General features: G+C 34.7%; 1 protein-coding gene across 1 annotated transcript; it reads left to right on the top strand.

Moving 5' to 3' along the window:
* On the top strand, positions 1 to 25,765 carry LOC134233853 (probable serine/threonine-protein kinase pats1). Its single transcript, XM_062715904.1, has 4 exons — positions 1 to 157; positions 6,231 to 6,764; positions 8,308 to 8,405; positions 22,726 to 25,765. The coding sequence occupies exons 1-4, from the start codon at positions 1 to 3 to the stop codon at positions 23,917 to 23,919; spliced, it is 1,983 nt and encodes a 660-aa protein (XP_062571888.1). The 3' UTR covers positions 23,920 to 25,765.
* The last annotated feature ends 97 nt before the right edge of the window (positions 25,766 to 25,862 follow it).

Here is a 25,862-nt window from a genome sequence, read left to right as displayed (position 1 = left end):
ATGAAGACAGATGCAGCGGATGACCAAGACGTACTATATGTGCCTTACCTTGCTCAAAGTTTTCCACGGTGCTTGCTGTGTCCGCCTTCTTCTCAGTTGAACCATGACGGTTTCCTCCGCAGAGTCCGCCGGTGCACGGTCTTTACATGTGTTATAGGTAGGCAAGCCTTCAATCAACAGAGTTTGAGACCCGTCAGCGCTTTGTGTAGAGTGCTCTCGTAGAGGGATCTCCCTTAAGAATGTACCGGTTCCTTCTACCCGGACTAGTGGAGTGAAGGGGTTTCACGCCATTGCAGGTCGTGAGACACAGCCCACTGCCAACAAAGCACATATATATGATTTGTGCACATATGTTTACTTTTGATGTCCAAAAATATATAATATATATAATATATAATATATGACAAATTTAACTAAAATGAACATATGAGTGTTCATTCTCACCATGGTTTAGCATGAGATTAAATAAATACCGTATAAGCAGAATTTTTAGCGAGGATTTAATTTTTAAGCGAGGGTTCTGAGATCGCTGAAATTTAATATCGCTAATAAAACTGTGTTTAATTTGTAATAGATTTTTAGTGAGCATTTTCAAATCACTCAGATTAATACTTGCTTAAAATAAATTATCATATTTTAAGGACAAATCGCTAAATTTGCGTCTCGCTAAAATGCCCATTTACACGGTAAAACATTTTACGTAAAGGTTCTTCTTGAGATCTGACATATTCAAAATATCTTTGTTAAATAAAAATATACGCACAGGGTAAATCATGGGAATGTTTTGAAATTCTAATACGTGATAAAAATTCTTTAAATAAAATGACAATGCAATATGTTTTGGTGTGAAAATAGTCACAGTAGTTATCTGTTTCCTATGATCAAAATTTCAAAATTGTGTATTCCACGTTTATAATCAAGGGTAGAATTATGTTCCTATTTAATTTAGACGGCTCATTACAGAGCCAATATTGAATAATAAGTGAAGAGGGTAATAGCATAGTATGCATTCAAAAGAATTTTCAAGAAAATATCATCCGAAATAAGATAAAATTGCGCATTGAAAATCCAACTTTCTTCTTTCAAAGACACGGCTGAGAGAACGAACAAGTTGGCTAGGTGTATATAAACGGTTGATACACCATTAAAGCCACAATCAATTGAATGCTATCATACATTTTCTGAAGGTAAAGATGTATGTCCTTCAAAAATTAACTATGAAAATTATTCACCCAAGATGGTACCGATACCGAAAAATTCATGGCCTGGCTCATGGACTATTAGGAGTATGTGAACTAAAAAGTAGATCACCATGACATACTTCTGAATTTTTTTGTCTTTATTTAATTACTTCAGGATCTAATTGGCCTAGAATCATTAAAATCTGTTAATTATACCCCCGCTCCGAAGGAGAGGGGGTATACTGTTTTACCCTTGTGTGTCTGTCTGTCTGGCCGTGTGTCTATCCGTAACAAATTTTCTTCGCATTTTTCTAAGCAACTACTAATCGAAGATGCTTGAAATTTTAACACAATCTTCTATGAGGCATGCCATATGGTGGGATACATTTTTGTTAAAATCCGATGTCAACTTCCTGTTTGTCTGTGCGTCTGTCCGTTTCATAAATCACAAATTTTCGTCACATTTTTCTCAGTAACTACTCATCGTAGATGCTTGAAATTTTAACACAATCTTCATTGAGGCATGCCATATGGTGGGATATATTTTTGATAAAATCCAATGTCAACTTCCTGTTTGTCTGTGCGTCTGTCCGTTTCATATATAACAAGTTTTCGTCACAGTTTTCTCAGCAACTACTCATCGTAGATGCTTGAAATTTTAGCACAATCTTCCCTGAGGCTTGCCGTATGGTGGGATACATTTTTGATAAAATCCAATGTCAACTTCATGTTTGTCTGTGCATCTGTCCGTTTCATACATAACAAATTTTCGTCCCAGTTTTCTCATTAGCTATTCATCGCAGATGCTTGAAAATTTACTACACTCTTTCTTGATGTATGCCATATGGTGGGATTAAGTTTGATATGAATCTGATGTCAACTTCATTCTTTAGCTCACCTGAGCCGAAGGATCAAGTGAGCTATAATTTGATCAAAATTTGTCCGTTGTCTGTCGTCGTTATCGTCGTCGTTGTTGTTGTTGTCGTCGTCGTTAACTTTTCACATTTTCATCTTTTTCTCAAGAACCACTGGGCCAATTTCAACCAAACTTGGCACAAAGTATCCTTGGGTGAAGGTGATTCAAGTTTGGTCAAATAAAGGGCCGTGCCCTTTTCCAAGGGGAGATAATCATGAATTTGTTATAAATTAATGGAATTAAAAAAAAAAATCTTCTTGTCAAGAACTTCTGGGCCAGGAAAGATGAAAATCATGTGGAACATCCTCAGGTAGTGTATATTCAAGTTTGTTCAAATCATGACCCCCAGGGCAAGGGTGGGGCCAAAATGGCCGACCCAAGTTTTACATAGGAATATATGGAAAAAAATCTTTAAAAATCTTCTTCTCAAGAACCACTGGCCCAGGAAAGATGAAACTCATGTGGAATCATCCTCAGGAAGTGTAGATTCAAGTTTGTGCAAATCATGACCCCCAGGGCTAGGGCGGGGCCAAAATGGCCGACCCAAGTTTTACATAAGAATGTATAGGAAAAATCTTTAAAAACCCTTCTCCAGAACCACTGGGCCAGGAAAGATGAAACTCATGTGGAATCATCCCCAGTTAGTGTAAATTCAATTTTGTTCAAATCATGACCCCCGGGGCTAGGATGGGGCCAAAATGGCCCACCCAAGTTTTACATAGGGAAATATAGGGAGACCTTTTAAATTCTTTTTTTCAAGTACTTCAAAGCTATGATTAGTGATATTTATATGGAATCATCCTCAGGTAGTGTAGATTCTAGTTTGTACAAATGATGAAAGCCTGGAGGGGGGAGGGGTTAAATTCAAGCCCAATGTGCTCAGGTGAGCGCTGTGGCCCCTGGGACTCTTGTTTCTGTGCATCTGACTATAATTGTACTTGTGTATATTAACATTATAGTTCTTATTTACATCAGAGCGGGGGTATTACTATTGAGCATTGGCTCACAGATTTCTTGTTGACCATCGTGTGTCCTCATTATACATCAACTGAAAAATATATATTAAATACATTGTATGTGCCAAATAGCCTGCTGTTAAAAACTTTTTTGGGATCAAAATTCTGAGTGCAGAGACATTAGGATATCACAATTAATAACAATTCCACGTTGGAATTTATCAATGTACTCCATATTGTCACTTTAAAGATGTACAGTGTGCATGTTTCGATCTCGATAAAAACAACAATGATCGATTCCACTACTGTTTTGGAATATACAACAGGCGGGTTTACTGAAGGCAAGATGTAAACATGGTCCGCTTCACGTTTGATTGCGAAATGTGGAATTCAAATGTCGAGTTCACAGAGTGTACCCGAAAAGCAACCAAGACGCACTTAAAGAGGTCACAATGTTTCTGAAAGCGGGTCCGAATCAGACCCCGAGCGGACCCAGGAAGCGAACCCGGGATGCGATTTGGGTTCGCTCTGGTGTAAGGTTGTGTCCAGTCGGTACTGTAGCTATTAAATTTCATAAGTAGGTCATCATGACCTACTTCTGAAATTTTATTGGTACAGTGAAATATTTTCAGGTACAGGTACTGTAAACTAATTTTTAGCTCTTCTGAGCCAAAGCCTCAAAGAGCTAACGCTATGGCCATTTGTGCGGTTTGATTTAACTTTTTAGAATATGGGCCATAACTCAAGAAACCCTCGGCAAATCAGTGTCAAATTTGTCACAAAGTATCCTTTGCCCAAGGGCTACCATTTATACTAAAATAAAGCTTTGGACCTTTTAACAAGGATAGAGTAATCAGGAAAACAAATTCAAAAGTTGCAAAAAAATCTTTTTCTCCAGAAACACCTGGCAGATTTTCACAAAACATACATACATGGATCAGGATATCTTGAAGATTAAAAATTATTCAAGGCATCACCCTGGGGCAAAGGACGTGTCTCAAGGTCACTTCAAAGCTTCAAATTTACATTCAATAAAAACATTTTTATTTTGCTTACTATAAGGACTAGGATCATCTAATCTTCTAAGTTGATGCATCTTAGGACTTCACATCATGTTCACTTCAAAGTAGGTCACGATGACCTACTTTTCATATTTTGTTTTTAAATTTTGTTTGATTTGAAAGCATATTTTGGACACTTTAAGGCCTATGATCATCAAACTTTTTCGGTTGATGCATCTTGGGTCCTTGTACAACGTCAATTTAAAAGTAGGTCACTGAGACCTACATTTTGAACTTTATGACTTATCGTTTTTGAAACAATTAATCATTATTCCAGACAATGACAGGGTTTGAATAATCAAATCTTGTAAGTTTCTACATTTTATGACCTTACAACATATTTAAGAAAAAGTAAGTCACTGTGACATACATTTTGAATTTTGCAGACATTTGTTTTCAAATGGGTTTAAGTGCATATTTTGATTACCTTCAGACCTAGAGCCATCAAACTTAGTCAGCAGATGCATATCAGGACTGGCCGACCAAAATGTAGGTCAAACTGACCTACTTTTCACATTTTGTGGCTATATTTAAGTATTATAGGTATTTATTGGCTTAGAATCATCAAACTTTGTGATTTGGTGCATCTTGGGTTTTAGGAGAGTGAAACCAAAATGTAGGTCATGATGACCTACTTTTGAGATTTTTTGGCTATCTTTCTTAAGTATCTTAGGTATTAATTGGCTTAGAATCATCACACCTAGTGAATTGATGTATCTGGGGATTTTGGGATGCAGGTTGTTGTATATTGTGACTTATTATATTTATCATGACTCTATCCGGGTTGTTGTATATTGGTACTTATTGTATTTACTTTGACTCTATCCATGTTGTGAATTGTTACCTATTATATTTACTTTGACTCTATCCAGGTTGAATTGATAAATTTACATAATACTTAACTAAGGATGCTTAAAACTGTCTCCACAATTATATAATTTTTGTGACAAGATGTAAAATTATTATCTGTTTTAAATAGTCTATTTTTATTTACATGTATATTGAAAAACGTTTTTGTAAACCTCCCCTGCTTGCCTTTTTATAAAACAAAGGTTATATAATGATGTACATGTCAATCTTTTCATCCTATTGTCAGTTTATCACGTTTGTCGGTACCCATATTTCATCTGTCAATCCTCTTATACCACTATAAAAAATGTAAAGAATCTTGAAACTCACAGAATTCTTGTTACATATTGGCTTTGTGACCTCAAGTTTTCTTTATGATGGGGTATATTCTGGGTTTCCCAAAGCAAGAAAGATACACCCTTAGTCTCCCTTCACTGATATTGGGGTTACCAAGCTATATGATAAACGTGATGAATTTAACTTTTCTATCGTCCTCCGCCCTTACTTATGCAGCAATATACCTTCAACATCTGCATACGGAGTATATTTATCTCAGTTGATTCGATACGCAAGAGCATGCTCTACGTATGAACAATTTCTATAATGAGGTAAATTATTGACAAGCAAGTTGATGAAACAAGAATATCAGCAGTGTCGTTTTAAGTCATCATTTCGTAAGTTCTTTGGTCGATAAAATGACCTTGTCAGCAAATACAATTTATCATTGAGTCAAATGCTGACTGACGTTTTTTATACCAATTGTTATTCATCATTTATACACTGAATGGACGATTGATTTTTTCCGTTATTTCCTGATCATGACAAGGAGCACACGACGGGTGTGACCGGTCGGCAGGAGATGCTCACTCCTCCATGGTACCTGATCCCACCTCTGATGTTTCGGGGGTCCGTGTTTGCTCTGCTCTTATTTTGTATTTGTATATGGACTTTGAGATTGAATACTGTTCGTTATCTCCATACCCTTCTTCATATCGGCAACTCTTCTTTATCCACTCAATTTTTTTTTACCTACGACCAAGCTCCTACTTTATGTTTAGATCGCACATATATTTGGTATTTCAGTGATAAAAGTGGACCTGGCCATTATACTTATATGATATCTCTGGATATCATTATGTGAATTCAATGCTCACAATACCTCTAATTTATATTTTTAGTTGTAGATTTATTTAAAGTAAACTTGAAGTCCATTTACGGGGACAGCAAAGAGAGAATATCTTTTAAATGTATTCATTTTTATTTACAGCAAATCCTTCAAGCCAACAACAGCGCTTTAAACTTAGACTTGATAAAAAAGATCTGCAGCAGAGTGTTCCTGAATCTCTTTCAAAAAATGCAGCTGATGATAGGGAAACACAGGAAAAGATGGAAAGAGTTGATGATGAGGGCCATGCGATTCAAGCATCAAACAGTGGAAAAATATCATACCAACATGATACCAACATTATAACTACCTCATCCCATGAACCACAGGGGGCAACATCACCAGAATCATTAGTAGATGTTAAAAAGGAAAACAAAGATATTCCTGAACCAAATAATTCATCAATTTCTGGAAATTTGCAGATTGATACAAAAAACGTTTCAGAATATCCAGATAAAAAAATAACCATGACTGACTTTGCAGGACAGTGTTCATATTATGCCTCACACCAGATTTTTCTGAGTCCTCGAGCGTTCTTCATTCTGGTGCTGAATATGGAGAAGAAGTTTGATGATAAGGTTGGAGAAGAAGTGTGTTGTCAGGAAGGTTCTGTTTACGGGGGATGGACACACAGAGGTAATATTTTGATTATGAAATGTATGGCCAAAAAATCTTTTTCAAGGCACCATCTCATCAGATCAAAATTTATTACATTGATAAATGTTATTGACATATTGAAAAAGGAAATGCTTATATTTTCCATATTTTCTGAGCCAGGTGTATACCCCATTGAATTTTGAAAATTTTGACCTGTGAAACTTTTAAATCTTTTATCCTAAATGAGAATTATACTGAAAGGAAAAAGAAACGCATAATAAACTTTTGAATAAAATTAAAACTTTTATTTCCAATATGTTTTCCAGTATTGTTATCAAACATTTTAATTCAACTTTAAACAACATGTAACCGAAATCTTGTATGATTTTGACTGATAATTTCGGGGTTATTAAAATTGATTTGTTGATTCCCCCCAAAATTAATATAAAAATTCTCATCATATCCCTTGCGCATCAGTAACAGACATGATTTTCTTGTGCATTGAGTACTTATCTTTCTCATAGGATTATCATTCAATCCTTCCGAAGGTAGTCTTAATGATTGAGAGTAGATGTATTATTCCAAAACCAACAAATCCCCCCGCCAAATGAATCCAACGAATTTTTTATTTAGGATGGAATTTAGGATAGAATTGACCGAATCTAGCTTATTCGGTACACGTGAATGTTGTGAGGAAGTCTCGACAAACACTGGCTACATTTTCTCAGCATCAACATGCTAAAAACATTACATATACGGCACGTACGTGCGCGTGAGAGTAAATTTGACGTAAAGTTGCCAAGCTTGCGTACCCAAATTAGAGCAGAGAGTTTCTGTTAGTATTAGGATGAAAATATGAGTATGATTATCTGCTGTAAAAATATTGGTTTCAGTAAAAATGACTTGACAATAACCAAGGTGGCATGATGAAAAGCCCTCTCGTGATGTGACGTAACGCGCCAATGTCACCGTCATGGTTGGTTGGAAACCTTTTAAGTTACTCTCTGACAACCCCCAAAAATTGTTGGTTGAAAAGTTAAAAACAAACTGCACAGCCTTTTTATTCAATTATGCAACTCAATTACTAGACCAAATGCAACTTCCGTTAGCAATACCATGATTGCAAGAAGTTTTTACTGACTGCAAATACTGAAAAACAATGTCTATAACTATAATGCATCTCTTGGCACTACAAAATGTGATCACAAAATTGTCATCATCAACATGCACGTGTATTTGGCTTTTTATCACTTCCCCTACATGACCCCATACATTTCATGGTTGAGTAACTTTGACCAGGGATTTTAGTGCACAGTAATCAAAATACACATTTGACCAATTTTCATAATTTCGGCCACATAGTTAAATATATTTCGCTATTATGCGTTTCTTTTTCCTTTCACTATACTTTTCTATTTGTTTGTCCTTCTGTGCAGCTTTATGAAGGCAATACGTTTGTTATCAATATATCCCGCCAAGAAAATGGTTTGGACATATGGAGTTTGTCATGTCCATCAGCCATCATTTCCTGCAATCTATCTTAATGAAAACTCTTACAGCTGAATGTGTCTTTGTTTTTCAGATTACCTTGAGTTCTGGATGAAGTCCATACACCAGTACAGCAGTGATGAGGCTCCTGTCATCCTGGTTGGTACACACTCTGAGAACAAAACAGAAAAGGTATTATTCTTGATAAAAATCATCCTTTTACTTAAAATCATGATACATGTATATGCATTTTATTTAGACAAAATCTCATATCAATTGTTATAAAAAATTCATTTGAAAAATCAGTAAAAATTGAAAATGGATGTTACTGTTTGCACAGGACTCTGAAGTTTTTATCGTATAAAAAAAAAAAAAAAAAAAAAAAAATCCGGAAAAATCCTACCCTTAACTTAAAAAAACACAAGGATGGAAAGGTGTTTCGGGGGGACCACTCTGAACAAAAAGATCTGGGCTTGGCCAGAAAAATCTCGCGACTAATTCGGTATCCAGAGCGTTTGTGTTATTTATTCAAGGTGAAAAATCCAATTTGCTTGACGATTACGGCTTGACCATTAAAACTTCAGACTCCTGTGCTGTTAGAAAGTAAAGGTGAGAGTTATGTAATCCCTCTTTGATATAAAGCAATTCATATGAGGCCATTTGAAAAATGTGGTTAGAAATAAAGAAACAGGACATTTAAAAAAAATAATAAGCCTTTCTTTCTCTCTTCTTTACTCAACTCCCTATTCTAGAACTTCAAAAAAAAAAATCTGAAAGCATCTGTACGGGTGATTAAAAATTTCCTCAAAAGGAAATCGAGACATTTGATTAATTTTTTTAGCTCACCTGAGCCGAAAGCTATAGTGAGCTTTTCTGATCAAATTTTGTCCGGCGTCCGTCAGTCCGTCTGTCTCTAAACATTTTCGACTTCTTCTCAAGAACCACTGGACCAATTTCAACCAAACTTGCCACATAGTATTCTTGGGTGAATGGGATTCAGGTTTGTTAAAATGAAGGGCCCTGTCCCCCTTCGAGGGGAAATTAAGAATTAGTGAAAAAATAATGGTATCTTTTAAAAATCTTCTTCTCAAGAACCACTGGACCAGGAAAGATGAAATTTAAGTGGAAATATCCTCAGGAAGTATAGATTCAAGTTTCTTCAAATCATGACCCCAGGGGTAGGGTTGAGCCACATTTGACGATCAAAGTTTTACATAGGAATATTTAGGAAAAATCGTTTAAAATCTTTTGGTTATATTTATGATGAAGTATCCTCAGGTAGAGTAGATTCAAGTTTGTTTTAGTTATGACCCCCAGGGGGAATGGTGAGGACTTTATCATAAGTGTATATGAGGAAAATCTTTAAAAATCCGTTGATGAGAAACAGAAAAGTCATGATTCATCATATTTATATAGAAGCATCCTCAGGTAGTGTAGATTCAAGATTGCACAAATCATTATCCCCCAGGGGTAAGGTGGGGCCACAATGGGGGATCAAAGTTTTACATAGGAATATATAGGAACATATAATTAAAAATCATTTTCATGAGAACAGCAAAGGCATGGTTAGTCATATTTATTTGGAAGTATCTTCAGGTAGAGTAGATTCAAATTTGTTCAAATCATGACCCCTTGGGTTAGGGCGAGCCCACAATGGACAATTAAACTTTTACATAGGAATATATAGAATAGATTCTCTCAACATGCAAAGTAAGGATTGGTTATGTTTTTATACCCCCGCAAACGAAGTTTGGGGGGTATATAGGAATCACCTTGTCCGTCCGTCTGTCTGTCTGTCCGTCTGTCGGTGCAAATGTGTCCAGTTCATATTTTTCTTACTGAGGAACATCAGAATCTACAACTCCACACAAAGATTGCCCATGACCCAAGGGTGTTTCATGACCTTGACCCAAGGTCATTTTGGGAAGTTCAAGGTCACTGGAAGAAAAATTTCATAATTCGTGTCCGGTCCATATCTTTCTTATGGATAAACTTGGTAGTTTTTTCACTCGAAGATTGATCATGACCCAATGATGTGTCATGACCTTGACCCAAGGTCATTTGGGGAAGTTCAAGGTCACTGGATGAAAAAAATCATAATTTTTGTCCGGTCCATATCTTTCTCTTGGATACACTTGGTAGGTTCTCAATCCACACAAAACTTGCTGACCAATGGGTGTGACATGACCTTGAACCAAGGTCATTTGGGGAAGTTCAAGGTCACTGGAAGAAAAATTTCATAATTTGTGTCTGGTCCATATCTTTCTCTTGGATACACTTGGTACATGTAGGTTCTCATTTCACACAAAAATTACGGATGATCCAAGGATTTGGATACTGGAAGAAAATTTTCATAATTTGTGTCCATTCTATATCTTTCTTCTGGATAAACTTGGTAGGTTCTCATTTCAAACCCTTACAGAAATTTCTGATAAGTGACTTATAAGTGATTTATTCTTTTACTTATAAGTTTTTTTTATTCTGGACTTACACTTCACTGATACATTTAACTTATAAGTAACTAATATGTTACTCATTAGGATTTTATATGGAAATGAGCTGCTTGACCTATAAATGGCTATAAGTGACTTAGAAGCCAGCATTAGCCACTTATACTTTATGCAAGTATAGTCACTTATAAGTGACTATTAGTGACTTATAAGTCAAGCATTAACCCTTCATGCTCTATGAAGTATTAGTCATCTATAAGTCATCTATAAGTCACTTATAAGTGAAGTACAACAAGTGAAGTAAGATCTTAATTTAGAACAGAACTTCCAACCATGCAGGGGTTGCATGATATGTTCAAAGCTATATTTTGCATATACACATGTATTTGCACTTTAGATGAAATAATCAAGTAAAAAATTCATGAAACAAAATCCCTTTTATATAACATCCCTTTGATGACGCAAACGTAACATATTAATTCAGTTTATAAACAAAAATGTTGAACAAAAAGGGAACAAGATTAATGACCTTGAGGCTTCTTCAAATTTATGAAATCTGAAAGCAACTGAGTCAATTGATTCAAAATGTCAGAAAAAGGAAGTTAAAATAGAGAGATGATGTTTATAGAACCTACTTGTTGTACCTGATGTGAAGTGCATACTGAAAATAAATCTAAAATCTCCAACACCCATTCACAGACACAAACTTGGTTTCAAATTCTTGTTGCTGATCTCTGCAGAGACAAACTTTCTGATTTTTTAGCTACCTTTTACAGAATACCTTGTAGTGCTCCTTGAGAGAAGTCTAGTATAGGGTAAAAATTCTAAGTCCACACTTATACTTGCTCATACCATACTGATCTTCACTTATAAGTGAGGTATAAGTGAAATATTTACTGATATGTAGCCCATCTTTACTTATAAGTGAAGTATTAATGAAATATGTTCCTCACTTATACTTACTTTGACTTATAGTACACTTATAAGTAAATTTCAAAATTTATGTGACTTATAAATTGCTAATAAGTGGATTATAAAACACTTGTAAGTTTCCATTCGTTTTTTCTGTAAGGGAAGATGCCTCATGACCTATGGGTGTGTCATGACCTTGACCCAAGGTCATCTGTGCAAGTTCAAGGTCACTGAAAGAAAAATTGTATGATTCATGTTTGATACATATCTTTATTATGGAAAAACTTACCTCTGAAAAAACCAGAGGGGGGTATTTTGTCCCATATGGACAGTTCTAGTTAAGGAAGCATCCTCAGGTATATGTGGATGCCTACTTGTTAAAATCATGACTCGAAAAGGGGGAGGGTGGAACAATAAAAGTTCAAACTTATAGGGAAAAAGCAGAAATAATAAAAAAAAGTATATAATCATCCTTAGAGCAGATTCAGGGTTACGTATATTTAAGGTCAGACGAGAGACGTTCCTCAAAATTTGTTTTGTATATTTTCGTATTGTATGAAAAATATTCAAAATTTTAATAACATTCTGATTTCTAAACCAGTTTCTAAATGTTTTTTAGAAATCCAAACACTTAAACATTTGAAATTGGAATTTTTTTTTCTTCTTCAAAAGATTATATTAGAAAAACTACCCCTGGTATCTTGCAGCAATGCATGTTAAGGTACCTCAATTTTTTGTGTGTAAACATGTTTTAGTAGCAGTACGTCAAACTCTTAGAAAAAATTATCTATTATTTAGGAAATCTCGTCTGTCCTTAACCGTTTAACGCCCAGACACGCCTTTTCAGCATCATGGGCATTTAATTGCTGGTGTTTCGTAAATAATTGGTGTACAACAAAACAATTGATATTTATGTAAACTAGAGAAGAAACTGATCACTTTTGCAAAGTTTCCTATATGATTCTCAGAAAGTATCGTAAACTTGAAGTTAAAGTTTCATATCCTACTAGGAAGTTGATAAAATTATGCATAAATGACTGATTTTGTGCTATCTTCTGTGGCCTTTATCTAATTTTAACACAAAATAAAATTTTTAAAAATGCCATAACCCGAAAGTTGGGAATTTTACGAACATTCTTTATTACAAACTTTTTAAGGTAACGCATTCGTTACAGAGATATTAGATGTTGAAAATTGGATCTTTTACGAGTAAAACACAAAAAATGAACTATGACGTCATTTAAGGTTTTATATGTACAAAGAAATTTCTAATAACGCAATGTAAAACAAACTGATTCTTTTATACCTGGAACAGATTATTTTTTGAATGACTTTTTTTTTTATAAAGAAGACATTTAAATATTCGATATTGATATTTAGTGTCACCATAAACATAAAAAAAACCCGTGATTTTCTATAGTTTTAAATACCTGGAGAAAATATAATATGCACATGTAGTAACTGATGTTTCCACACACAAAGAGAGAGAGAGAGAGAGAGAGAGAGAGAGAGAGAGAGAGAGAGAGAGAGAGAGAGAGAGAGAGATCCCCGATTGCGCGCAGCCATTGTTTTAGAAATCCCTGTCGAATCTGTGTCATTCCTACATTTTAATCGAGTCCTAATATTTTTACTTGTGAAAAGTTGGATTTTTTTGCAAATGTTTTTATTATGAATATGAACTGTAAGTGTGTGAAAGTAAGTACTGTGATTTAAAATCATATCTGATTATTCTTACATTTAGGCTATGGTTAGATAGTATTGTTCCAGAAAAAACGAAATGTGTGTCACCTGAGCAAAATTTTTCAAGTGAATTTATTTTACTGTAGAAAAGCATAAATACGAAATTTGCATAATCCTGTCCTTCTTATATACCTCCTGAGTAAAATATAATAGCAATTTAATGGATACATGAACCCTGGGGCAGAAATTATGCATTATCGAGAGCATGACCCAAAACAAATTCAAACATGAAAACTTGTTTGTTTGTTTGTTTGTTTGTTTTTTTTTTTTTGGGGTCATTTTGATGTTTTTATTATGAAGTCGACATACTGGAAAGTTTCTTGTTGATGAGGGAATATTTATTTGTTACCTGCGGAAATGAGGCGATTATAAAATCGTGAAACTTTCATTTGAATTATTTCCCTTTCTTTTACCATAGTTATTAAGTACACAAAGAGGGTGCTGTAACTAAGTCATTAAAATTAAATCACGATGCAAAAATTTTTTTACACTTTCCTATACGTACGCCTATTCGCCACCAAGTGCCACATTTTTTTTTATTTCACACTATGGGATAGTCTTTTTTTCCCAGGGCGGGAGAGGGGGGGTTTAATGTCTGAATAGCATAACATCTATATTTTGATGAATTATTACATGTATTTATCTAAATGAATTTTGTCAGTCCTCACAGGGTAAGTCTACCAAACTTGATAAATAAGAAATTTGGGATAAATTAAAAAGAAATCGATCCTTCATTGAATAGTCTTTTAGAGATTAGTTGGGATTTCAAGAAGCTGAGGGAGTTGATTATACTATATTTCCAAAAATTAATAAATAAAACCGAGCGAGTATGTAGAATATTTACCAGATGATCGCGCCAAAATAATAACATGCCGCGCTATTTGAAATCAAAGTCGCCTTTTTGTTTTTTAAAACGTTTTAGAAATAAGTTAATGAAGTATTCGGCAATTTCCGAAACTTATAATGCCTAATGAATCTCTTCAATTTGGTAAAACTTGTGTTTTTCACAGCAGAAATCAATGGGAAAAAAATCTCCCATTCAGTTAAAATGATTTGTTATTCAACAAATACATTCCATTGCTTTTGTCCTTTCCCAAGGGGGGGGGGGTTAATCTTTGCGGAGAAATATATATTTGATTTTACATGAGTTAAACATAGGGGGGGGGGGGGGGAATAAAAGATCATCTATCCATATCCATAAGTATTTTAAAATCTGAGTTATAAAGTCTGGTGGAGTTGATTTAAAAAGCTTGATTTCAATATATTTCTTCTAGTCCCCTTATAAAAAGAGTTGTAATGAAGAACAGTTAACAATTTGACACCGTATTAATACAATAATTGAATCACTATAGTGAATGCATGTTTGCAGTAAAATTCTCATTTTTATTGAACTCAAGGGGTGTTAAATATAGGATGGAATCGAAAGTTAGTGTGCGTAGTTCTTTGCCATTGCCTGATTACCGTCTTGTACAACGTTGATCAACTGATGATATGGTATGTTTAAGGAATCACTGTCTAGTTTTGAGAGTATGCCAGGGACATCAACAATAGTAGGAAACATGGGATAATTTGCATAACGGGCGATATGCTAAAATTATCCCATGTTTCCTACTATTGTTGATGTCCCTGGCATACTCTCAAAGCTACACAGTGATTCCTTATACATGTATTTCCATTTCATTGTGCAATAAAATTTTAGATTTAGACTTTAAAAATGTAGACATAGACTTAAATCACACGAGGACTTCCATACCAATTTCAATAGTCCTCGCACACTGACGTCAAACACAAAGGCTGCCGCACGGGATTTACATGCATATTTGGCCTCCTTAGCGTCAGACACAGAGACAGATGCGCACGAGATTTGCATGCGTATTAGGCCTCCTTGGCACCTGACCTATCGACCTGCCTAATTTACATTCCGGCAGAATTATCAAGAAATAAACTCCGACAACTTTCAAAGAGTTATCACAGAGAAAAAAAATAGAAATGGAAATATTCGAGTATATACAGTAAAACTCGGATATAGCGAAGTCCTGGGGACCTGTGAATTTACTTCGCTATATCCGTAATTCGTTATATCCGTATAACGAATTCGTATAACAATTATAGCGAATTCGCAATATGCGTGGTTTCCTTCAGGTATAACTACCAAATATGTTAGGGAAGCAAATATTACAAAACATATCTTCGATAACTATTAGTTATTTCTAAGGTTTTATTATGAACTGAATTTTATATACAAATTCTAAAAGTAAATTAAATCAATTCAGTTTTTCATTTTTCTTTTATAATGTTGGAAAGTTCGTTATAAAAGATGTAAATTACATTATATTAAACCTCTACGGGACTCAAAATCAGTTCGCTATATCCGTAAATTCGTTATATCAGAGTTCGTTATAACCGTAAAATTTAGCAATGATTTGTTAAGAATTTTGCCGGGGACCCTGAAAAACTTCGCTATATCCGTATATTCGCTATATCCGTGTTCGTACTAAACGAGTTTTACTGTAGAAGGTTTTGGAAATTCTCAGGTTCAGATTGCAAAAATCTGCAGGCAAGAGATTTTTAGCTCTTCTGAGCCAAAGGCTCAAAGAGCTAATGCTAGAGCTAATGGCCATTTGTGCGGTGTGCGTTAACTTTTAAGAATATGGGCAATAACTCAAGAACCCCTTGGCCAATTAGTGTCAAATTTGTCACAGGGTATCCTTGGCCCAAGGGCTACCATTTATACTAAAATAAGGGTTGGGACCCTAAAACAAGGGGAGATAATCGGGAAAACAAAACCAAAAGTACTGGTTGCTAAAAAATCTTCTTCTCCAGAACCACCGGGCAGATTTTCACCAAACTTACATACAAGGATCAGAATATGTTGAATATTAAAATTGTTAAAGGCATGACCCTGGGGCAAAGGGCGTGGTCTCAAGGTCACTTTAAAGTTGACCTTAATTTACAATTAATAAAAATGTTTATATTTTGCTTACTATAAGGACCAGGATCATCAAATCTTGTAAGTTGATGCATCTTAGGACTTCACATCATGTTAACTCAAAAGTAAGTCACGGTGACCTACTTCTTCTAATTTTGCGGGCATTTGTTTTCAAATTGATTCGAAGGCATATTTTGAACACTTTAAGCCCTATGATCATCAAACTTAGTCAGTTGATGCATCTTGGGTCCTTGAACAACGTAAACTTAAAAGTAGGTCACCGTGACCTACTTTTTGAACTTTATGACTTATCCTTTTTTAAAACATTTAATCCTATTATTTCAGGCACTGAAAGGGTTAGAATCATCAAATCTTGTAATTTGCTGCATCTTGGAACCTTAAAATGTATTTAAGAAAAAGTAGGTCACAGTGACCTACTTTTAGAATTTTACAGGCATTTGTTTTCAAATTGTTAAAAAGGCATATTTTGATTACCTACGATCATCAAACTTGGTCAGGAGATGCATCTAGAGACTCTGAAAAATGTCGGCCAAAATGTAGGTCACGGTACCCACTTTAGACATTTTATGGCTATATTTAAGTATCTTAGGTATTTATTGGCTAAGAATCATCATCAAACTTTGTGAGTTGATGCATCTTGGGTTTTCGGAGAGTGACGACCAAAAAATAGGTCATGGTGTCCTACTTTCAACATTTTATGCCTATTATTAAGTATCTCCGGTACTTATTGGCTTAGAATCATCAAACTTTGTCAGTTGATGTATCTTGGGTTTTTGGAGAATGTCGATCAAAAAGTAGGTCACAGTGATGTTTATGGCTTTATTAATGTATCTCTAGTACTTATCCGTTTAGAATCATCATACTTTGTCAGTTGAAACATCTTGGGTTTTCGGAGAATGTCGACCAAAAAGTAGGTCAGGGTGACCTACTTTTGAATATGTCAGATATTTATTGGCTTAGAATTATCAAACTTAGTCAGCAGATGCATCTTGGGACTCTGAAAAATGTCGACTAAAATTAGGTCACGATGACCTACTTAAGACATTTTATGGCTAAAGGTCAAAATTTTATGCCCTTCAATTTGTCGGTATATGGTTACATCAATTTATGGGTGAAATAAAATTTTTTGAATGGGACGTAAATTAACATACATGTACAGTAAATCAATTCAATACATGTGGCCTTTTTCCCAAGGACAAAAAAAACGGGTATTTGATACCAGATGTTTTCTTGCATGATTCTGATGACATCAAATCATTATCAACATTTAACAGACAAAAAATGTCAACCAAAATGTAGGTCACGATGACCTACTTTCGAAATTTTATGGCTATATTTTAGTATCTCTGGTATTTATTGGCTTAGAATCATCAAACTTTGTCAGTTGATGCATCTTGGGTTTTCCGAGAATGTCGACCAAAAAGTAGGTTACAATGACTTACTATTGATATTTTATGGCTATATTTATATATCTCTAGTACTTAGTACTCAGATATTTATTGGCTTAGAATTATCAAACTTGGTCAGCAGATGCATCTTGGGACTCTAAAAAATGTCAACCAAAATGTAGGTCACAATGCCCTACTTTCAAATCTTATTGCTATGTTTAAGTATTTAACGGGACTTATTGGCTTAAAATAATCAAACTTTGTCAGTTGATGCCTCTTGGGTTTTTCGGAGAATGTCGACCACAAAGTAGGTCACAGTGACCTACTTTTGAATATCTCAGGTATTTATTGGCTTAGAATTATCAAACTTAGTCAGCAGATGCATCTTGGGACTCTGAAAAATGTCGACTAAAATTAGGTCACGATGACCTACTTAAGACATTTTATGGCTATATTTAAGTATCTTAGGTATTTATTGGCTTAAAATAATCAAACTTTGTCAGTTGATGCATTTTGGATTTTCCAAGAATGTAGACCAAAAAGTAGTTTAATTGGCTAAGAATCATCAAACTTTTTTAGGTGATTCAACTTGGGTCTTAGGATACTTTAGGGTTAGAGGCTTCAAATACAAGTGATAGGTTGTACAATTTATCAGAAGAGCGATTCAAGGCCCTTGGGCCTCTTGTATTGTATGGTAAAACTCTTGTAAATCGGGGAAGGGTAATGTCAAAAACGACCGGGCATTACGCATGTATATGTACATGTACATATATAACATGTGACACCTTTCACGGTAGAGCGATCGTTCAGTGATCGGGAGGTCGTTAGTTCGAACCTCGGCAAGACTAACCTAATTGAGTCAATATAAATTAGTTAGCAACTGTTTTGCTCCAGTGCCGAGCACGTAGCAAAACAGTTGCTAACTAATTTATATTGACCGAGGTCCCGTATCACGGCAAGCGTTGGTATGATAAAGATCCCTTTCTGCTCAATGGCCGTTAATGCCTAGTAAAGGTCAAAGGTCAAAATTTTATGCCCTTCAATTTGTCGGTATATGGTTACATCAATTTATGGGTGAAATAAAATTTTTTGAATGGGACGTAAATTAACATACATGTACAGTAAATCAATTCAATACATGTGGCCTTTTTCCCAAGGAGCAAAAAAACGGGTATTTGATACCAGATGTTTTCTTGCATGATTCTGATGACATCAAATCATTATCAACATTTAACAGACAAAAATGAGATACTCTTTCTAGCAATCTTCTTCCTCATCACCATTCGACCAACGTTTTATAAATGTCAATTTTTGTAACGTTATTTGTAATTCAATGTGCAGCATGGTATTGAATATAAATTTCATGTTTTGTAAGATGTCCTATTCTCAAAATTCCAATTTCTGTTACCATGGCAACAATCTTTCTTGAAATAAAAGTACTAAAATAAAGAATTGTGTATGTAAGTGTTCTCTACATGCGTTCCAATTTTTATTGAAATCAATGAAAATCTAATTTAGAGGGAAAACGATTTGAAAATTGCTTACTACAGTCAGACAACTTTAATGGCACAAGGCCTTACCATGCTTACGTATAGTGGACATTATCTAATTGTCAAACTCTCTCTTTCAAAAAAGTTCACCAGCATATCTTTAAACTACTTGACGATATGATTTGTTTTAAAAGTATCACAAAATCCTCTGTTATGGAAGTGTTGTTTGTAAATTTTTTTGTATTTTGGGAAGTATATAAGAAGAAAAATGAAAATTTTGGCAATTATGGGTCTTATTCCTTGCAATGGCATCTGCGGTATCATTTTACTGTACGTAATTACATATTTTAGAATTTTACCTTTCAGAAAATATATAGGTTGCTTTATGTAAAAGTGACTAGAAAATGTTGAAATTTCCATTCAAAAGTTTTCAGTCAATTTTGCTGTAAAAACGCAAAATCTCTGGTAGTTAAAGGGTTAAATTCATTAAAACCATGCGCCTTTTTAAGGTCAGGACAACTTATGCATTTACTGTATTGATTTTTGCTTATTCCTAGCCACAGTGCTCAGGTGAGCGATGTTGCCCATGGGTCTCTTGTAGCTCAACTGAGCTTTACTGATCACCCAATGTCCATAGGTCTGTCTGTTCATCTGTTTGTCCATCTGTAAACTTGTCACATTTTCAACTTACTCAAGAACAACTGAGCCAATTTTAACCAAACTTTGAACAAAGCATCCTTGGGTAAAAGGAGATTTATAATACAGTAAAACTCGGTAATAGTGGAGTCCTGGGGACTTGTGAATTTAATTCGCTATATCCGTAATTCTTTATATCTGTATAACGAATTCGTATACCCCTTATAGCGAATTCGCGATATGCATGTTTTCCTTCAGGTATTACTACCAAATATGTTAGGAAAGCAAATATTAAAAAACATATCTTCGTAAACTAAGTTTATATTACGAATTGGATTTTATATACAAATGCTAAACAGAAATAGAGTCAGTTTAATTTATCATTTTTTTTAATAATATTTGAGACTTCGTTATAAAAGATGTAAATTTCATTATATTTAACCTTAACGGGACTCGAAATCAGTTTGCTATATCCGTAAATTCACTAGATCCGTGTTCGTATTAAACGAGTTTTACTGTAAATTTTTTAAATGAAGGGCCAAGTCTCCTTACAAGGGGAGATAATCAAGAAAAGACAAAAATAGGGTGGGGTCATTAAAAAATCTTCTCAAGAACCACTGGGCAAGGAAAGATGAAATTTCAGTGGAAACATCCTCAGGAAGTGTACATTCAAGTTTGTTCAAATCATGACCCCAAGGGTTAAGGCGGGGTCACAATAGGGAATCCAAGTTAACGATTCGTTAAGTATAGTTTTCATCTGTAAAACTATATTTAACTGTTGTTAACAATACTTAACAAATGATAATCTAAGTTTATCTGTCTGTAATGAAACGTTAACAATAGATTATGTTGATAAACATAGATTCACATCTGTAAACTATAATTTACGATCGTTAACTTTAGTTAAGAGTTCTTAATCATAGTTTCACAAATCGTGAAACTATATTTATCAGATCGTTAACCATAGTTAAGGGGTTGTAAACTAAAGTTTACAAATCGTGAAACTGTATTTATCAGAAAATCTATGTTTTGCAATCGCAAATGATTGTTTTTGGTGTCAAGTATAGTTTACGGTTGTAGAACATAGATTATCGCGTTAACTATGGTTTACAGATGTGAAATATAGATTAACGTTGTTAACTATAGTTTACAGTTTGTAAACTATAGTTAACAACCGATAAACCTAGTTTATCGATTGTGAAACTATGATTATCTCATTTTTGTGAATTTGGCGTGCCATACAGGTGAGCGATGTGGCCCATGGGCCTCTTGTTTTAATATACCTACATGCTTTTACAATAATGTTCCAAAGAGATAAAAAAAATACATTAATGTCAATATGGGAATGTTTTATATTTTAATCTAAAGCACTTTTGAGAATAATACAAGTGATATTTATATACCGTTAATTATTGTTTACATAAATATTTTACTTTATCATTTTTTTTCTGATCTGTATATATATTTAATATGATAGGGAAAATGTTGTAGAAGTCCCTGGTATAGGTTAAGTCCTAAATCAAAATTAAATCCAGGATAAACAAAAAGTTCACTTTTAATTTTAAACACTGAGCGCTTTCGCCGTTACGGCTCTTCAGAGTGTAACAATGAACACAGAGTGTAACAATGAACATTGTAACACTCTGAAGAGCCGTAACGGCGAAAGCGCTCAGTGTTAAAAATTAAAAGTGAACATTGTTACACTCTGAAGAGCCGTAACGGCGAAAGGGCTCAGTGTTAAAAATTAAAAGTGAACATTGTTACACTCTGAAGAGCCGTAACGGCGAAAGGGCTCAGTGTTAAAAATTAAAAGTGAACATTGTTACACTCTGAAGAGCCGTAACGGCGAAAGGGCTCAGTGTTAAAAATTAAAAGTGAACATTGTTACACTCTGAAGAGCCGTAACGGCGAAAAGGCTCAGTGTTAAAAATTAAAAGTGAACATTGTTACACTCTGAAGAGCCGTAACGGCGAAAAGGCTCAGTGTTAAAAATTAAAAGTGAACTGTTTGTTTATCCTTGATTTAATTTTTATTTAATATAAAATAGATTCAGGTATACTTAAGCTTGTGTTTCATAAAATCTGTGGGAACAAATTTATTATGCCCCCCTTCGAAGAAGGGAGGGCATATTGCTTTGCTGCTGTCTGTCGGTCGGTCTGTCGGTCTGTCGGTCCATTCAATTTTCGTTCATTTTCTTCATAACCGTTGCACATACTGAAATGAAATTTAGTATACAGATATATCACATGAATATCTAGGCCAAGTTTTGTTTTGGGTACGATCGCACCATTTTTGACAGAGTTATGCCCCTTGGACTTGGAAAAATTTCAATTATTTGAAGTTTCCGCTCATTTTCTTTGCAACCGTTGCACATACTGAAATCAAATTTGGTATACAGATATATCACATGAATATCTAGGCCAAGTTCTGTTTTGGGTACGATTGCACCATTTTTGACAGAGTTATGCCCCTTGGACTTGGAAAAATTTCAATTATTTGCAGTTTCCGCTCATTTTCTTTGCAACCGTTGCACATACTGAAATCAAATTTGGTATACAGATATATCACATGAATATCTAGGTTAAGTTCTGTTTTGGGTATGATCGCACCATTTTTGACAGAGTTATGCCCCTTGGATTTTGAAAAAAAATCAATTATTTGCAGTTTCTGTCATTTTCTTTGCAACCGTTGCACATACTGAGATGAAATTTAATATACAGATTAATGAGATGAATATCTAGGTCAAGTTCTGTTTTTGGTACAATCGTGCCATTTTTGACAGAGTTATGCTCCCTTGGACTTAAAAAAAAATTCCAATTTGGGGGGAGGGGGGCATAAGTGTTTTACAAACATCTCTTGTTAACAATCATTGTATGATTATAAACATTATTTTACCATTACTTATTTGTTAGCATAAAATAAAGTAAGGAATTTTTTTTTGGTTAGGAAAAAGCATTGTTTTTCCGAGAAGTATGGAAGACTCTTGACATGAAGAAGAAGTCTTTGCAAAAACATATTGATGTGAAGAGACAATTTGCAGTTGGATTCCATGATAATGAAAGCATTGAAAAACTCAAGCTGTCCATTGCTGATGTCGTTTGCAAGCTTGATCACTGGGGTGAAGAGCTTCCACAGTCATGGGCTATGTTTGAAACATTCTTTCGGGAAGAAAGAATCAACAAGATTTTGAGTAGGGGTGAACTTGAGTCTTTCAATGAAACATTGCCAGAGGGAATAAAGCTCAATGCTATTGAAGATGTTGATGCCATGCTACAGTTCTTCCATGACATCAGAGAAATTATGAACTTCAATCAACAATTCCTCAATGAAGTTATTATTCTCGATGTTCAATGGTTTGCAGATGCATTTAAAAATGTCATTACAGATAAAAACCATGCAAAAGAAGATTTATTTGAATTTGCTTCAGAATGGGACAAATTCAATGAAACTGGAGAGTTAGACGAACCTCTCCTATCTGCTATATGGCAAATGAACAACAATGGTTACATTGAACATAAAGAGGACATCATGATGTACATGGAGAAGTTAGGACTCTTAGCTAAAATAAGCGACAAAACATGGTATGTCCCATGTATGAACAAGATGCAATTTCCAGTAGACTGCTTCTCATCATACCCTGCCTCCTCCATCCTCTGCTACACATTTGATGTTCTTCCTGTGGAAATTTTCCATCGCCTTGTAGCAACGTGCATGCAGATTCCTAATTGGGAGATTTTTACAGATGAAGAAAGGGGATGCATTTACCAGACTGCAGCTATTTTTATGTTTCATGACCAGTACCATAACGTCATGCTTGGAATGACTCAAACAGAAATTCAGTTGCAAGTGTTTGTTGTGGAGGGAGAAGTTGATGTTTCAACTTGTCACAAGATTAGAGAAAATGTTGAGCACATATTACACTCCCTCTCCAACACATTTCAAAAAAAGTCAGATTTCCAGGTTGCATTCAAAAGCAAATGTACTGGATTCTGCGATCACAAAGAAAGTGCTGTCATCAGTCAATCTAAGTTTATGATAGAAACTTTTCAGTGCCCATCCTGTCCAAGAAACAAAAAGCATCTTATCAACACAGAAGACATAACAAAATATTGGAAACAGGTATTGTTAGTGATACGTTAAAAATTAGTAAATTTAATGCTATAAATTGTATATCACAAAATATTAGATTATTTACATAAAAAGATATCAAAATTCAATGGAACACTAACTTTTGTGTTGTATTGAGCCAAATGCTAAAATGAGCCTTTCTGATCAATATTTGTCCGTCGTTGTCGTATACTTTTCACATTTTCTACTTCTTCTCAAGAACCTCTGGGCCAATTTCAACCAAACTTGCCAAAAAGTATTCTTGGGTAAAGAGGATTCAAGTTTATTCAAATGAAGGGCCAATCCCTTTTCCAAGGGGAGATAATGATGAATTAATGAAAAATTAATTGCATCTTTTAAAAATCTTCTCCAGAACCATTGGGCCAGGAAAGGTGAAACTCGTGTGGAAGCGTTCTCAGGTATGTAAGTTCAAGTTTGTTCAACTCTTGACCCCCTGTGGAGGATGGGGCCACAATGGCTATTCAAAGTCTTACCAAGGAATATATAGGAATTATTTTTAAAAAAATTTCTTCTCCAGAACCATCAGAGCAGCAAAAATGAAATTCATGTGAAAGCATCATCAGGCCTTGTAGCGTACATTCAAGTTTGTTCACATCATGACCCCCGGGGATAGGGCGGGGCCACAATTGCTGATCAAAAGTTTTTCGTAGAAATATATAGGAGATATCTTTAAAAAAAAGCTTCTCCAGAACCATTGGGCCAGGAAAGATGAAACTCATGTAGAAGCATCCTCAGGTAGTGTAAATTCAAGTTTTTTTTTTTTTCAAATCATGACCCCCAGGGGTAGGGCGGGGCCACAATGGCTGATCCAAGTTTTGCATAGGAATATATAGGGAAAAAAATCTTTAAAAATCTTTTCCAAATCCATAGGACCAAAAAAGATGAAACTCGTGTGGAAGCATTCTCAGGTAGTGTATATTCAGGTTTGTTTAAATGATGACCCCTTGGGGGTAAGGCGAGCCCACAATAGCCGAACAAATTTTTACATAGGAATACACAGGAAAATTATTTTCAAATCGTCTTTCCAAGATCAGCAAAGCTATGATTGGTGATATTAATATGGAAACATCCTCATTTAGAGTTAGTAAGAGTTTGTTTATATCATGCCCCCTAGTGGTAAGGTGTGGCCATAATGAGCAATCAAATCTTTACAAAGAAATATTAATGAAAAATCCTTGAAACTCTTCTTCTCAAGTATGGCATAATTATACATGTATGTTTTATTGATAAAGTGACATTCTCAAGTAAAAAAAACCAAATCTCTTCTCCCCAAACAAGTAGACTTTTCAATATTGAGCTGATTTGTGTTTTTTAACTAGCCCATGTGCTCAGGTGAGTGGTGTGGCCCATTGGCCTCTTGTCCTAGTAATACAATCATACGTTTATTAAATGACATATCAAAAGGATTTTTGAATTGGTCACAGAAGACCAGTAGTCTCTTAAATCGGGGAATCATATTTTTGACATTCTATTAATCGTGTTAATTTTGAAAGATTCATGCGTGAATTTTTTTTAAAAATGTATACATACATTTACATGAACTTGTTTGTGCACATTAGCAGAAAGTCAAAGTGGTATTTTCTGATCAATTTTATCTCTAGTTTGTCTCTCTGTCTTTTAATGAACATTATACCACGATTATTGTCCAGATCAAAGAAATACCGCGACAATATTTTCCAATAAACCACGAACGTCATAGAAAATTATCAGATCAGAAACATGTATCAAACTTGAACAATTCAAATGCATGTTTGGCTGTAAAATGAAATACTTGAAGTTGTTTAGACCACATCGATGTATTGTCTTTTGCAATATAAACACTGTAAATTGCATAAAGTTGCTAATGAATGTTAGTTTTTATACAGTACCCGCATCGTTATTCTTGACAGGATACATGACACGATAGGATACACGCACGATACAATAGGATACACGCACGATACGAGAGGATACAC

The sequence above is a fragment of the Saccostrea cucullata genome, unplaced genomic scaffold (assembly GCF_032062105.1).
Source record: "Saccostrea cucullata isolate Sc308-1 unplaced genomic scaffold, CSIRO_AGI_Scuc_v1 ctg5309, whole genome shotgun sequence".
Taxonomy (NCBI): domain Eukaryota; kingdom Metazoa; phylum Mollusca; class Bivalvia; order Ostreida; family Ostreidae; genus Saccostrea; species Saccostrea cuccullata.
Note: the sequence above shows the minus strand (reverse complement) of the source record. Positions and strands in the feature narration are given on the sequence as shown.

Coding starts and splice junctions, on each gene's coding strand:
- LOC134233853 (XM_062715904.1), top strand. CDS start 1: ATGAAGACAGATGCAGCGGATGACCAAGACGTACTATATGTGCCTTAC. Junction 6,765..8,307: donor CGGGGGATGGACACACAGAG/GTAATATTTTGA, acceptor TTTGTTTTTCAG/ATTACCTTGAGTTCTGGATG. Junction 8,406..22,725: donor CTGAGAACAAAACAGAAAAG/GTATTATTCTTG, acceptor TTTTTTGGTTAG/GAAAAAGCATTGTTTTTCCG.